Here is a 16,923-nt window from a genome sequence, read left to right as displayed (position 1 = left end):
GGTTTGTTCGGTTGATTTTTTTTCTCTGGGTCGTCTTCGGATTCTGTAGGGATTTGACAATTTCCTCCTCCTGCTTTGGGACTAAACTGATTAGCTCAGAGTCAGTTTTTTAGGGATGTCCAAATACCATTTTTTTTAAGGACCTAGTAAGAGTACAGATACCTTTTCTTAAAGGAGTAGTCCAGTGGTGATTCAGTGGTGAGCAACTTATCCCCTATCCTAAGGATAGGGGATAAGTTGCAGATCGCAGGGGGTCCGACCGCTGGGGCCCCCTGCGATCTCCTGTACGGAGCCCCGACAGCCCGCGGGAAGGGGGCGTGTCGACCTCCGCACGAGGCGGCGGCCGACACGCCCCCTCAATACAACTCTATGGCAGAGCCGAAGCGCTGCCTTCGGCAATCTCCGGCTCTGCCATAGCGATGTATTGAGGGGGCGTGTCGGCCGCCGCCTCGTGCGGGGGTCGACACCCGCTATCTCGGCGGAGAGCTGGGGCCCCGTACAGAGAGATCGCAGGGGGCCCCAGCGGTCGGACCCCCCGCGATCTCAAACTTATCCCCTATCCTTAGGATAGGGGATAAGTTTTTCACCACTGGACTACCCCTTTAAGTACTCGCTGATTCCAAAATTGATACCTTTTTCAATGTCATGTGACCGGGGTTTTTTTTTTTCACTTAAGGGAACGTTCACATGGGCGGATCCACAGCTTAAGGACCGGTACATGGTGCCTTTTAGATGTGCCTGCTCAGAGCGTCAATTCGCCGCTACGAGCAGACACACTGCGATGTGCGAGTCGCAGCTCACTTGCGCATTGTACTCTCACATCACGGCCGCTTTCGGCCTAGCTCATGGAACAGGGGGAGCGGCAGCGATGTGTGCAAGTACACCATGCATGCGTGGTGACTCGCACATATCTTCAGTGTGTCTGCTCGTAGCGGCGTATTGCGGATTCAATTTTTTTTCTTATTGGGAAGGGGTTAATTCACATATTTTTTACAATTTTTTTTTCACTTTTAAGTCCCCATAGGGACTTTGATCACGGCGTCTAAAGGGTTAATGCCGGCTATGATGTGCGCTCGGCTTCTGAGCATGCTGCATAGGTCAGGAACGGAGGGTGCAGGCAGCTTACCGCACCTCTGTAATACCTGCCGTCAGGAGTCCCGCTGGCAGGTATCTGGGACATTTGCACGAGTAAAAGTACTCGTGCAAATGTCCAGTATCGGTCCTGATACCAGTATTGGGACATTCCTATCTGTTTTCTGGTGATTACAAAATCTGAAGATTTAACCCTTTTTAGATGTCGTGGTCAATAGCCACTGCGGTATCTTAAGTATTTGTACAGAAGGACAGGCTTTCCTTTATTACCCATCAGTTTCCCACTAATGTAATCACAGGTACTGAGATGGCGGCAGAGTGCCCCTAGGCCTGTTATAGATGTATGTCTGTTAGGTTGTGCTAGAGGCACAACCTTGTACAATGCATTGGGAAAGTCTTCAGATCCTTCACTTTTTATACATATTGGTGGACATTTATCATTTGTTTGCTTTGGTAAGGGAGTTCTGTAGGCTTTTTTTTTTTTTTGCTTTTCGGTTTGCTTGTGTGTGACATTTATCATACTTTCACAAGGGTTTAAAGGGGTACTCCGGCGCTTAGACATCTTATCCCCTATCCAAAGGATAGGGGATAAGATGTCTAAGCTCCGGAGTACCCCTTTAATAAGTTTGGCTCACATAAGCCAAAATCACTTAAGGTTTTTTTTTTATGCTTTTTTTATTTTCTTTTACAGGCTTAGTAGTTAAAGCTGTCTTATAGGCTGAGTCCATCACTAAGCCGGGGCTTAGCGTTTGCCCCGATAACAGCTGGCGCTAACCCCCAATTATTACCCCGGTACCCACCACCGCAGGAGTATCGGGAAGAGCTGGTGCCAACAGGCCTGGAGCATCAAAATCGCGCTCCTGGGCCCAGGCGGTAACAGGCTGGAATTATTTTGGCTTGGGGGAGGGGCAGTAACAATGGTCCTGCCCCACCCTGGTAACGTTGGGCTGTTGCTGTTTGGTTGGTATCTGGCTGAGAATAAAAATACAGGGAACCTTATGTTTTTTTCTTTTATTGTTTAATTATAAATAAAAATAAATAAAACCTAGGGTTACCCATATTTTCATTCTTAGCCAAATACCAACCAAGCAGCAACAGTCTGACGTTACCAGGGTGGGCGAGGACCATTGTTACTGGCCCTCCCCAGCCTGTTACCGCTAGGCCCAGGAGCGCTAAATTTGACCCTGTTGGTATCTGCTCTTTCCGGCACCCCTGTGGTGGTGGGTACCATGGTAATAATTGGGGTTTAGTGCTAGCTGTTTTTGGTTCTAACGCTAAGCCCGGCTTAGTAATGGATTCTGTCTATAAGATGGCTTCCACTACTAAGCCTGTAAAGTAAATAAAAAAGTTTAAAAATCTTTTATTCCAAAAAAACACTCTTACAAGCCCTCCTTAACCATTTTATTTACATTAAACAAAAAAAGGTTAGTACATTTATTGTAACCCACCTGCACATTTCCCGCCCGCACCACATGACTACAACTCCCAGCATGCCCTCACAGTAAGGACATAATGGGAGTTGTAGTCATGCAGCAGGGTTGGGGGGCGATGTGCAAGCAGGTGACGAGCTTGTCACCTGCCCCCACTGCATGACTACAACTCCCAGCATGTCCTTACAGTAAAGACATGCTGGGAGTTGTAGGCATGCGGCACGGTCGGGTGACAAGCTTGTCATCCACCCGCCCATCTAACACACTCTTATCACCCCACACAGTGTAGCGGAGTTTACGAGTGGAATATTCCTGCAGAATTCTGCTTGAAAATTCAGCCGTGTGAACTAGGGCTGCACAATATGGGGAAAATGTGTGATTGCAATTATGGGCCTAAATATTGCGATTTCGATATGCAATATAATAAATAAATAGTGAAATCCTGCCATTTCATGTCCAATCTCCTCATTTTACAACTATCCACCCACTTTATTTGACCACCCCCCTCCCATTTCACATCATACCATTTAATTTCTGTCTACCCCCCCCCCCCCCCCCCCCCCCGGGTCGCATTCCACCCTCATTGTCACATCTTCTCCAATCAAATTTTCTCCTGGCTTGACACGTGACACCGCTGCGGACAGTGATTGGCTGAAAAGAGAGAGGTCCTATTAGTTGAATGGTGAATAGAGGAGATACTGGACCGCACGGAGGGAAACTGCATCTGCAGGGACTTGGGAGTAGGTGAGCAGAAGTTTTTATTTTTATATTTTTCTTCCCCCTCCCTGCGCCCTTTTAGCTGTGTGTTTCTACCAGGGTGTCTTCAGCTGTTGTGAAACTACAACTACCAGAATGCCCGGACAGCCTTTGCCGGTCCAGGCATGTTGGGAGTTGTAGTTTTGCAACAACTGGAGGCACCCTGGTTGGGAAACACTGGCTTTTAGGATTTAAATTTGTTTTTACCTGCTCTGGCCGGTCCCCACCTGCAGGCAGCACATGGGAGCCGGGGCCGAGCAGATAATCGCAAGTTTTCCCAGGGGGGCCGTTTTGCGATATAGCGTGCAGCCCTAGTGTGAAAATAGCCTAACACTGACAGAAATAATGCTTTGGTATACTGAGCATACCGAAGTATTCAACAAGCAATTAAAAGATTTCCATGGTGTAGGGAGACCATTTCAAGAATGGAAGTGATACATGAGATGAAGGTCCTATGTAGCTGAAGGGCCTTTAGTGAACTCAGAAGCCTGGAGGACTGGGGGATTTTACAATTCTAAAACCGTGTGCAAAGATTTTGCATTGTGTAGCAGAGCTGTGAGTCTTATCTATTGTGTGCTGCAGCGTTGTATGTGTGTATCTATGATAGGTGTAGCACAGCATGTATACGTGTTTTTGTGTGCTGCAGAGGTGTATAAATATTGTCATGTAGCTTGAAAATAACAAAAACTGTGAAAAACAAGAAGTCTCTGCACTAGTGAAGTGAATGGAAACAGCTCTGCAGTAATCCAGCAAAACATGAGAACGGTGCAGGCATTTATGGCCGTTCGTTGTGCATATGCTGGAATCACGGCTCTGCTGGGTGTCTGCACCACGCTGATCAAACATTGATGGCTTATCAATAGGAAATGCAAGCAATGTTGAATGCCCAGAAAACCCCTTTTTCATGCCAGAAAACCCCCTGTTCCCCCAGCTTCTGCACAGTGGAACAGTCCTCAGCGGGGAGGAGAGGGAGAACATGAATATTTGGGGACAGGAACGTCGGACAGCCATCAGCCTATCACCGGCCGCAGCGATGTCCCGCCCCTACCAGTGATAGGCTGAGCCCACTGTCATGTAAGAAGCTCTGGCCGGCTTCTTACATGACAGTGCGTTTAACTTATCACTGGCCTAGGCGGGACATCGCTGCGGCCGGTGATAGGCGGACGGCTGTCCGACATTCCCTTCCCCAGCGTAAGGCCGACGTAGGTAAGGTTTATTTTCTTTATCTTTTGCAGCCTTGGTATAGAGATGCAGCGTACAGCAGTGGTCTCAAACCTGCCGACCTCCAGCTGTTGCAAACGGCTGTCCGGGCATGCTGGGATTTGCAGTTTGGCAACATCTGGAGGTCCTCAGGTTGGAAACCACTGGCGTACAGTATAGAGTTTCATCGCCGGCGGCCTCCAACAAAGAGAAGGAGGGCAGTGCTTGCGGGTGACATATGTGAGTAGTACCCCGCTGGGCTGATAATTAATTGGGGGAAGCAGAACAGTGCTGGCGGGTGACATGACTAGGTGGGGGGGGGGGGGGGGGGGGGGGGCACAGAACAGCGCTGGTGGGTCACATAATTTGGGGGGATGAAAGAAATACTGTTATATGCCGTGGAACCGCCATAAGTTACAAAAATACTGCGATACACATTTGGTCATACCGCCCAGCTCTAATATGACCCCATAGAGTGGATTTGTACAACTTGAGGTTGTACAGAACTGTAGAGGGTCCGTTCACACTGATGAGATTCAGATTTCCTCAGGTGCAGGCTGTTTTGACTTGTTCAGGTTAAACTCAATATGAGAAGCCCCTCTTTCCTCTCCGAAACCAACTTTTAAGCTGTTTTATGACTTGCCACAAAATAATACATTAAATCATGGGTTCTCAATCGGTGGTACGTGTACCGCTAGGGGTATGCCACCGATTGTGCGGGGTACACTGATGCGCTGACAAATACCGGCCATGCATTGGCCAGTATTTGTCAGCACAGAGCTGGGAATGGACGTGGCACCTCTGTTAAGTACTGCGTCAGCAGCTCCGGCTACTTTACGGGAACTGTGTGGTTGCCAGGCAGACGTGTGACGTCACCTGATGTTGCGCGGAGGTGACGCACAGTGCAGGAGGACGTCACCAATCAATGCGGCCCACCGAGTGGGACTCCGGGAACGGGACACGCTGTTTACCCCAACAGGCCGGGTAATGTTAAAATAAAAAAAAGTAAAAACCAAGTGTATGGGAGGGAGGTATGTTATTGTATGTATTTTATGAATGTATATATTAACCTGGGGAGATGGGGGGGGGGGGGGAGATAATTAATGTCACAAGGGCATTAAGATAGAGTGGGGGGGGGGTAATGGCAAAAGGGGGGAATAATGGCACAAGGGGATTAAGATGGAGGGGGGGTAATTATTCCCCCTCCCCCCTCAATCTTAATGCCCTTGCACCATTATTTACCCCCTCCCTCTGATCCCATTTTGCCATTATCTGATAATGGCAAAAGGGGATCAGAGGGAGGGGGGAATAATGGCACAAGGGCATTAAGATGGAGGGGGGGGGTGATTATACCCCTCCATCTTTATCCCCTTGTGCCATTATTCCCCCCTCCCTCTGATCCCGTTTTGCCATTATCTGTTAGTGGAAAAAGGGGATCAGAGGGAGGGGGGAATGATGGCACCAGGGCATTAACCCCTTAAGAATATAGGGCGTCCCCATAGGCCCCTGTTTCTGAGTCCTTAAGGACTCAGGGCGTAGAGGTACGGCCTGCGTTCTTCCGGCCCCTGCCGCTCACCAGGCGGGGACCAGACCGGCATGCCTGCTGATATCGTTCAGCAGGCATCCCGGCATATCGCCCAGGGGTCCCCTGAGGTCCCCCCCATATTAATTCAGATCTGCAATTTGCGGCGATTCCGGGCTGATAGCCCGGATAATAGGGATGATCGGAGATGTCAGAGACATCCCCGATCATCCTGAAGGATAGGAGCAAGGTGGAAGTGATGCCGCCTATTCCGATCCCCTGCCATTGGCTGGTTAGGACTAACCGACCAAAGGCAGTTGGGGGGGGACGGGGTTACAATTGAAATCCCCACTCTGCCCGCCCCTGGATGTCGGGCAGAGTGGGGGGGAAAGATGGCGGTGGGACCGGTGATCACTGGGGGATCGGCGGCAGGATCTGCGGCAGTGAGGAGGTGGAGGCGGAGCAGCCATGGAGGCAGCAGTGAAGATCAGTGGTAAGTGACCTTCACTGCTGCCTTCTAGGAGTTGCCAAACTAAAACTCTCAGTATGCCCAGAAAGCCAAAGGCTGTAGTTTTGCAACATTGTGGAGAGCCACAGTTTGGAGACCACTATACAGTGATGCCCAAGCTGTAGCCCTCCAGATGTTGCACAACTACAACTCCAAGCATGCTTACTGTCCAGGCATGCTGGGAGTTGTAGTTCTGTAACATCTGACCCTACAGATGTTGCAGAACTAAAACTCCCAGCATGCCTGGACAGTCAGCATGCTGGGAGATGTAGTTTTTCAACATCTGGAAGAGCACAGTTTGGAGACCACTAACCACAAAAAAAAAACACGTGACCCCATTTTGGAAACTACACCCCTCACTGAACGTAACAAGGGGTATAGTGAGCCTTAACACCCCACAGGTGTTTGAAGAATTTTCGCTAAAGTTGGACGCGAAAATGAAAAATTATTTTTTTCACTAAAATGCGGGTGTTATGCCAATTTTTTTGCTTTCACAAGGGGTAATAGGAATAAAGCCCCCCAAAATTTGTATCCCTATTTCTTCTGTGTATGGAAATGCCCCATATGTGGATGTAAAGTGCTCTGCGGGCACACTACAATGCTCAGAAGAGAAGGAGCACCATTGGGCTTTTGGAGAGAGAATGTGTCTGGAATTGAAGGAGGCCATGTGTGTTTACAAAGCCTCCCGTGGTGCCAGAACAGTGAAATTCTCTCTCCCAAAGTCCAATGGTGCTCCTTCTGTTCTGAGACCTGTAGTGCGCCAGCAGAGCACTTAACGTCCACATACGGGGTGTTTTCTTAATCGGGAGCAATTGGGCTTCACATTTTGGGGTCCATTTTCTCTTATTACCCCTTGTGAAAAAGAAAAGTTTTGGGGAACACAATCATTTTAGTGTTAAAAATTTAATTTTCCATTTTCACTTCCAACTTCAACGCAAAGTCGTCAAACACCTGTGAGGTGTTAAGGCATATTATACCCCTTGTTACGTTCCTTGAGGGGTTTAATTTTCAAAATAGTATGCCATTTTGCTGTTATTTTGCTGTTCTGGCACCATGGGGGCTCCCTAAATGCAACATGGCCCTCAAAAACCATGACAGGAAAACATTTTTAAAAAATCCCACAGTTGCTCTTTCCCTCTTGAGTCATGTTGTGAGCCCGCAGAGCACTTAATGTCAACGTATAAGGTATTTCCATACTCGAGAGAAATTAGGCTACAAATTTTGGGGGGCTTTTTGTTTACCACTTTTAAAAATAATAAAAAAAATGGGGGTACAAGAACATGTTAGTGTAAAAAAAAATGCAGATTTTGACTTTTCTCCTCCACTTTGCTGCTATTCTTGTGACACACCTAAAGGGTTAGCAAACTTTCTGAATGTTATTTTGACTACTTTGAAGGGTGTAGTTTCTATAAGGGGGTCATTTATGGGGTAATTCTCGTAGAAAGGCCCCTCAAATCCACTTCAAACTTAACTGGTCCCTGAAAAATTCAGATATTGAAATTTTCGTGAAAATTTTGAAAATTGCTGCTATATTTTGAAGCCCCCTCTCAAAAAGTAAAAACATGTCAACTTTCTGATGCCAACATAAAGTAGAGATATTGTATTTGTGAATCAATATAACATTTATTTGGAATATCCATTTTCCTTACAAGCAGAGAGTTTCCATGTTAAAAAATGCAAATTTTCATAAAATTTTGGGATTTTTCACAAATGCTAGTAATGGCAAAAATTTACTACTATGTTAAAGTAGAATATGTCGCGAAAAAACAATCTCTGAATCAGAATAAACGGTAAAAGCATCCCAGAGTTATTAATGCATAAAGTGACAATGGTCAGAATTGCAAAAAAGGGTCCTAAAGGTGAAAAGGGGTTGAGTTCTTAAAGGGTTAAGACGGGGGGGGGGGGGGGGTTCATGATTAACCCATCCCCCTCCAATTTGAACCCCTTTTGCTATATCAGATAATAATGAAACAAGGGATTAAGATGGATGGGGGAGTATTGGCAAAAGGGGAATAGAGGGAGGGGGAATAATGGCACAAGGGGATTAAGTATTGCATTAGTATAAAGGTAAGCACACGCCATTATGAAAATAAGCAATTTTATTACTTATTTTGTCTGCGGGTACCCCTTGCGCGTAAGATGTTAAAAAGATGTTAAAATGGGGCCTAATTGTATTTTAGTGAGGCATATCTGCAGGGTATGTATACATATGATGCTGGATACAAAAAATTGACTTTTAGGCTGAATATTGTAAAGGTACCCTTAAAAAGTTGATAAAAGCAGTCTGTTTCAACCAAAATAATAATTTCAGTTGGTATTTAACAATGAACTATTGTTTTAGCAGACCTTGAAAGAATTTGCCTGGATTGGAAAGTTTTGCCCGATAGTAGAATGAAAGATGTTTGGTTCAAGAAACCTCTTTTGTCCAAGAGTAATCAGAAAAAAATGTTCTCAGAATGTTTTCAGCACATTCCTAGAAAATTGTTCACCTTTCTCCTGGTGTCAAAGATGATGTATGGCCAATAGTCTAAAATGTACTGTTTATGGAATGATCATTTACCAATGATTAATTTGTTTAGTGGTTATTCAAACATCAACCCACTTCTGTCTTATGTGTATGGCCACCTTAAGTCTGGTGAGGGTGTTTTTTTTTTTTTTTTTTTGGTGTATGTGCTTTTTACCTTTTTGTGTTTGCATGTGCGTTATGATAACATGCAGGGCTGCTAGGGATTTGGGCATTTCCCAATCTCTTACTCGTCTACCTTACACTATTTAAACAAGTCCATGTAATTGACCCGGACTACTTGCTGTTGTCTCATAGACTGCTAACTGAAGAAAACTTTTTGCGAATTAGAATTTCATCTGCAGTCCTGCATGTTTTCAAATCAAGGGAGTGGGTCAAGTGATAACCTGTTAGCAACCGGATAAAATATTAGCAAGTTGTTCACGTATTGTAATGCATCGAACATTTGATGTGTGTGTCTTATGTTTACCATCACCATCAACCATGTTACCACCTGATCAGGTGATCGTAAATTGTAGCAGTTGGACTGCCAAAACTCCTGTTTTTAACTTATTGGATTCTATAGAATAGACCCTAGACAAGAATCCATGATTTCTAACTACTGGTTTCCCCCAGGAGAGGAAGGAAGAATACCAGAGGATCATATTGGAAATCTTAGAGATGAAAAGCAACAAGGTGAGGAGGGTAATGCATTTGATCCTAGTTTAAAGTTTTATGCTAAGCACTGTTGTAATTGTAGTATGTATGGAACACATGTTTGTACGTGGCTCTTCCATACTTAGAGGTTTAAGCAGTCTGTTGTTGCAGAACCTCTGCTGAAAACAATATTTGTTTTAGAGCTTGCTACAGCAGCTATAGGGTAAAAATACAATGAATGTTGTAACATACCTCTGGTTGCACTCAAGATTTTAAGGCCAGGGATTACAGTGCAGACAAAGCTCTTTACGCATCTTAGATTTTAAGATAACCGAAGATAAAATTATTAATCACCTATTAGATTATGTAGTTTTCAGTGTGTAAAAAATAAGAGTGGCTGGTCCAGATGCTAAAGCTCCTTTTGTAGGAGACTACTTAGGCATCCCACAGTTGCCTTGATGCTGCTTTCTTGCAGTCACTTTTGGGACAGGGTCACATGTAGTGCATCTGGGTTCCTGTGACTGAAATTTTGTTAGCGAAATTCTACAAGCAGAAAATTGTAGAAAATTGAATTATGTTGCTACCTACCCAATGACGTGGAGCAGAAACCTGCTGCGGATGTGCTTCATTTGACCCTACCATAATCCTCTGGTGGGGGTCAAGGATGCAATCCTCTATGGGAAGGGAAAAGGAAAAAGATCATTTCATGTATGTGTTCATTGTGCACAATCACTTTTTTTTATTGTGTGTGTGTTTTTCTTAGTCATTTAAGGAAAATAAGGTTACTATATTTCCATTTTGAGTGTCAAAATCTGCTTCAGAAGAAACAGTATTACAACAGTATTACATGCAGCCTTTTAAGTGAGTTTAATACTTGGACAAACATAATCCACTTTTTATTTATCTTAATTTTATTTTTTTTTATAAATAAATTGCTTTTGAAGAGGTTGTCCCTGGAGTTATGTAAATAGAGTAGCCCACGGGGCTAGTGTAACTTTCCCGCTCTGGCTGCTTTCGACTTTCTCTACCACCTCCAGCCTGCTTACAGTGACCGAAAAAAGCCAACAGAAGAGCTGGCACAACCCCTTTAATAAAATTATATCATTTTGTAATATAACTTATTTTTGAAAGATGTATCATTTTTGTGTTAATATACTTTTGCAGGTTGTGTGGCTTCAGTAAAAACCAATATGGGGTTCTCTGCTACCACAATCATCTGTGTGGGGCTGCTCATGTCCTAGTCACTGCCCACATATCGCTTGCTCTGCTAGGGTCTACAGCGCTAGTGACAAGAAGCCTTCCTTGTGTGTTGTGTATTCTAATGCATTTTAGCTTGGCATTGGAATATATAATACACTGCCTCTGCTAGAGGCTGCAACGAGCACAGTGCTAATGAAAGAGCTTCCCCCCAGTGTTTTGTATATACTAATGCCAAGCTAATACAGTTACATAGTTGATAGAGTTGAAGAAAGACCAGAGTTCATCAAGTTAAATCTATATCCCGATCTAGTTAATCCAGAGGAAGGCAAAAAAAGAGGCTAATGCTCCATACTAGTGGAATAATTCTTTCCCGACTCAAAATATATCAGAATATTCCCTGAATGAATGTTCTGTCTGTCCCTATAAATTTTGTATCCATAACCTGTAATGTTATTCCTCTCTAGAAACATGTCCAGGCCACTTTTGGACTCTTTTATGGAGTTAACCATGACCACCTCCTCTAGCAGAGAGTTCCATAGTCTCACTGCTTTTACAGTAAAGAACTGCCAGTGTACAACAAACTAGAGGGACATGTGTGAATAAATGCACCTTTTTTTTTGGAGTGCTGCATCACTGGGAATTTATATATATATATATATATATATATATATTATATATTATACACACATTTGATTAGGACAACCTAAACCACTTGGGGAGCAAGCCCATTTTAACCTTAACCCCTTTTTTTTTTACGTTTTTCGTTTTTTCCTCCTCGCCTTCAAAAAATCATAACTCTTTTATATTTTCATCCACAGACTAGTATGAGGGCTTGTTTTTTGCGCAACCAGATGTCCGTTGTAATGCCATCACTCACTTTACCATAAAATGTATGGCGCAACCAAAAAAATACTTTGTGTGGAGAAATTAAAAAGAACACCGCAATTTTGCAAATTTTTTTAAGGTCTCTTTTCACGCCATACAATTTACGGTAAAAATGAAGTGTTCTTTATTCTTTTGGGTCAATACGATTAAAATGATACCCATGATAACAACATACTTTTCTATTACTATTGCGCTTAAAAATAAAATAAAAAAAATTGCAAGCTGCTTAACCAAATTAGTACGTTTAAAATCCCCCTATTTTGAAGACCTATAACTTTTTTCATTTTTCAGTATAAGCGGCGGTATGAGGGCTCATTTTTTTGCGTCGTGATCTGTACTTTTTATTGAAACCATATTTGCTTATATAAAACTTTTAATACTTTTTTTTTATTCATTTTTTTATTTTATTTTTAGAATAAAATGTTATAAAAAAGCAGCTATTTTGGACTTTTTTTTTTACGTTCACCGTATGGTATCATTAACATTTTATTTTAATAGTTGGGATATTTACGCACATGGGATACCAAATATGTATATAAAATATTTTTTTACACTTTTTGGGGGTGAAATAGGGAAAATAGGGCAATTTACGTTTTTATTGGGGGAGGGGGGGTTTTCCCCTTTTTTACCTTTAACCCCTTAAGGACCGGGGGTTTTTCAGTTTTTGCATTTTCGTTTTTTGCTCCTTGCCTTTAAAAAGTCATAACTCTTTCAATTTTGCACCTAAAAATCCATATGATTGCTTATTTTTTGCGCCACCAATTCTACTTTGTAATGAGGTCAGTCATTTTGCCCAAAAATCTACGGTGAAACGGAAAAAAAAATCATTGTGCGACAAAATTGAAAAAAAAAAACGTAGTTTTGTAACTTTTGGGGGCTTCCGTTTCTACGTAGTACATTTTTCGGTAAAATGACACCTTATCTTTATTCTGTAGGTCCATACGATTAAAATTGTACCCTACTTATATAGGTTTGATTTTGTCGTACTTCTGGAAAAAATCATAACTACATGCAGGAAAATTAATACGTTTAAAATTGTCATCTTCTTCTGACCCCTATAACTTTTTTTATTTTTCCGTGTATGGGGTGGTATGAGGGCTCATTTTTTGCGCTGTGATCTGAAGTTTTTAACGGTACCATTTTTGCATAGGACTTATTGATCGCTTTTTATTCATTTGTAAATGATATAAAAAGTGACCAAAAATGCACTATTTTGGAATTTTTTTGCGCATACGCCATTGACCGAGCGGTTTAATTAACTATATATTTTTATAATTCGGACATTTCCACACGCGGTGATACCATATATGTTTATTTTTATTTACACTTTTTTTTTTTTTATGGGAAAAGGGGGGTGATTCAAACTTTTAATGGGGGAGGGGTTAAATGATGTTTATTCACTTTTTTTTTCACTTTTTTTTGCAGTGTTATAGCTCCCATAGGGACCTATAACACTGCACACACTGATCTTTCACATTGATCACTGGTTTCTCATAGGAAACCATTGATCGATGATTCTGCCGCTTGACTGCTCATGCCTGGATCTCAGGCACTGAGCAGTCATTCGGCGATCGGACAGCGATGAGGCAGGTAGGGACCCTCCGGCTGTCCTGCAAGCTGTTCGGGATGCCGCGATTTCGCCGCGGCTATCCCGAACAGCCCACTGAGCTAACCGGCAGTTTTTACTTTCACTTTTAGCCGCGTGGCTCAGCTCTGAGCGCGCGGCTAAAGGGTTAATAGCGAGCGGCGCCGCGCGCTATTAGCGGCGGGTCCTGGTTTCACTATGACGTCGGGCCCGCCGTGATATGATGCGGGGTTACCGTGTAACCCGCGTTACATCACGTGAGCAGGACCAAGGACGTACCGGTACGTCCTTAAGGGGTTAATAGTCCCCATAGGGGACTCTTTATAGAAATCATTTGATTGCTAATACTGTTCAGTGATATGCATAGGACATGGCACTGATCAGTATTATCGGTCATCTTCTGCTCGATCGCAGACCATAGCAGAAGACCCGTGGAAGGCAGCGGAGGCAGTTGAGGGGACCTCCGTCTGCCGTTCTGGATGATCGGATCGCCACGGCAGCGCTGCGGGCGATCCGATCATCCATTTTAGTGTCCGCAATGCTGCAGATGCCGTGATCTGTAGCGTGATCTGAGCTGGTCCCTGGGTGCTATCAGCAGCCGGGACCTGCCGCGCATGACTCGAGCATCGCTCCAATGCTCGCGGTTATGCATAGGACGTAAATGTACGTCCTGGTGCGTTAAGTACCTGCTCACCAGGACGTACATTTACGCCCTGCGTCGTTAAGGGGTTAAGGACCAGGCCAGTTTTCATTTTTGCACTTTTGTTTTTTCCTCTTCTCCCTTCTAAAAATCATAACTTTCAATTTTGCATCACCAATTGTACTTTGTAATGACATCACTTATTTTGTAACAGAATCTGCGGCAAAACAAAAAAAAAAAACTTTATTTGTGGGGTGAAATAAAAAAAAAAGCCATTTTGTAACTTTTGTGGGCTTCCGATTCTACTCGGTGCACTTTTCAGTACGAATGACACCATATCTTTATTCTGTAGGTCCATACGGTTACAAGAATTTATGTAGGTTTTTTATTTTACTACTTTAAAAAAATTATAACTACGTGCACCAAAATTAATATGTTGAAAATTGTCATCTTCTAACCCCTATAACTTAATTTTTCAGCATATGGGGCTATATGAGGGCTCTTTTTTTTTTATTTTTTTTGTGCCGTGGTCTGTAGTTTTTATCGGTAACATTTTTGTTGGGATTTTTTGAACACTTATTATACATTTTTTTTATTTTTATGATTATGCACTATTTTGGACTTTGGTATTTTTTTTTTTTTTAACGTGTATGCCATCGACCATGCAGTTTCACTTCTGTTATATTTTAATAGTTCGAATATTTTAGGCATGTGGCGGTACCACATATGATTATTTTTTATTTCTTTATTCTATTTAAAATAATAAAAAGGGAGGGGGAGGCAGGGATTTTCCCAGCCTGGATTTTTCTTCCCCATGTGCATAACCTTACATTTATCAGTGTTAAACATAATCTACCACTTCCCAGCCTTAACCTCCAACCTATTCAGATCAGTTTGTAACAGTGCACGGTCCTTTACACAGTTTAGTGCAATCTGCAAAGATTGCTACTTAGCTATATATTCTTCTAAAAGGTCATTAATAAATATATTAAGAATAGGACCCAAAACTGAACCCTGTGGTACCCAAATAGTAAACCACCCAATCACAGTATAATAAACCATTAATAAACATCCTCTGTGTCCTATTCACCCACATACACACATTTTCCCCCAGCCCAAGCATTCTCATTTTATGTTTCAACCTTTTATGCGGCACAGTATCAAATGCTTTGGAAAAATACAGATATGCAACATCCAGTGATTCACCCCGTTAGTCTTGAGCGCCTCCTTAGAATACATATATAATACTAGATACTATAAAGTGAGTGTGCATATTTAGAGATAAGCAAATGTTTTCAAAATTCGATTTGGCTGATTCGCCGAATTGTCCGAAAAAATTTGGTTCGGTCCGAATTTATTTGCGGTGAATCGATATTAAAAACGGCTATTTCTGGACTACAGAGAGCATCAATAGGGGTGTAGAACGCGTTGCCTCGTTGTAACACTCATAGGGAGTGTGCGGTTAGTGAAATAATACTGTTATTCAGTGTGACATGCAGATTACAGGCGTCGCTATTAGAAGCACTGTTGCAGAGTGGCACAATGACAGAGCCTGTAGGTGGCATCAGTGTGAGACCATATGGCAGCAGAATGACACAGCCTGGTGGCAGCAACATGATGACACCATATAGTGGCTGAATGACCAAGCCTGGAGGTGTCAACAGCCTGACGAGACCATAGGGTCTCACAATTGAAAAGATTAAAGATATATTTTTTAACATTTTAAATTGAAGATTTCAAATAGATAAACCTAAAAAAAAGTTTTATTTAATGTGCCAGCAGCATGAGACCACATGGCAGCACAGTGACACAGCCTAGAGGTGGCAGAATGAGACCTCATGCTGATGCCAGCTCCAGGCTAACATATGGTGGCAGAATGAGACAGCCTGGAGGTGGCATCAGGAGTACAGAAAGTGACCCAGTGACAGTGGGGCAGTGGGTGGCAATACCAGTACCCAGTGACTAAGGTGGGTGAAAGGAACTTGGCATAAGATGTGTGGCATCAGACGGGTGGCAGAATCAGAATAGGAGCTGAGGTAGATAGGCAGAAGAAAACAGTCTCTTTTGCAAAAGTGTTAGTGTGCACAGGTAAGTATTGAGGATATGCATTATGTAAAACTTAACTTTTAATAATATTCTTTGGATAAAATATATGCACCCACATTTTTTTTTTATTTAACAAAAGGAAAGGTGTGCAAAAAACACCATGTGCCACTTATACCACCAAGTATTGATGTAATGTGGAAGGGAACAACGTATGGTCCAATGTAATCAGTGGGGGTAAAAGCTTCCCCTGTAAGGCCCTACTCTCGCATTATTAAAGGAGTATTCCAACGCAAAATAACTTATCCCCTATCCAAAGGATAGGGGATAAGTTATAGATCGTGGGGGGGTCTGAGCACTAGGGCCCCCAGGATCTCCTGAAACATGGCCACGGCATTCTGCAGGAAGTGAAGTTTTGTCCCCAGCAGAAAGCCCCGGCAGACATATATCTCTATGGGGTACATGGAGGGGGCGTGTCGGCCGCTGCGTCATGCGAGGACGGAATGTCCCCTTTCCAGAATACTGCTGCGGCCCCGTCCAGGAGCTCCCGGGGGGCCCCAGCTCTCTGACTCCCCGCGATCTATAACTTATCCTCTATCCTTCGGATAGTTATATTGCACTACAGATGTCCTTTAATTACCTTCTTGGCAAGTGTTACTCGCCCTAAAAAGGTGGCCCCACACAGCAACCTCTCCACCTACAAATTTCCACCTACAAATTTCCACCTACAAACACTGCCATTTCCCAGGGGTTTTAGTTGGAAATAGGGGGAGGTTCTTGTGTGGGGCTGCCCTATTTAGAACGAGTAACACTTGCCTCCAAAAGGTGGAAGGGAACAACGTATTGTCCATTGTAGCAGGTGGGGGTAAAGACTTCCCCTGCAAGGCTCTACTCTCGCCCTA

General features: G+C 43.3%; 1 protein-coding gene across 5 annotated transcripts in view; it reads left to right on the top strand.

Moving 5' to 3' along the window:
- Nucleotides 1–16,923, top strand: part of TASOR (transcription activation suppressor) — a 140,976-nt gene that overhangs the window by 94,788 nt on the left and 29,265 nt on the right. For 4 of the 5 annotated variants that reach the window (XR_008844930.1, XM_056524397.1, XM_056524395.1 and 1 more), the window contains exon 17: nucleotides 9,648–9,707. The exons of the other annotated variant lie outside the window; for it this stretch is intronic. Coding sequence is in view for 3 of the 4 variants with exons in the window: in XM_056524397.1 (XP_056380372.1) it covers nucleotides 9,648–9,707 (60 nt within the window). In the remaining variant the exon portion in view is untranslated. The remainder of the gene's footprint in view (nucleotides 1–9,647; nucleotides 9,708–16,923) is intronic. 5 annotated transcript variants of the gene reach the window in all.

Source organism: Hyla sarda, chromosome 6, assembly GCF_029499605.1.
Source record: "Hyla sarda isolate aHylSar1 chromosome 6, aHylSar1.hap1, whole genome shotgun sequence".
Taxonomy (NCBI): domain Eukaryota; kingdom Metazoa; phylum Chordata; class Amphibia; order Anura; family Hylidae; genus Hyla; species Hyla sarda.
This window is presented reverse-complemented; position numbering and strand designations above follow the sequence as displayed.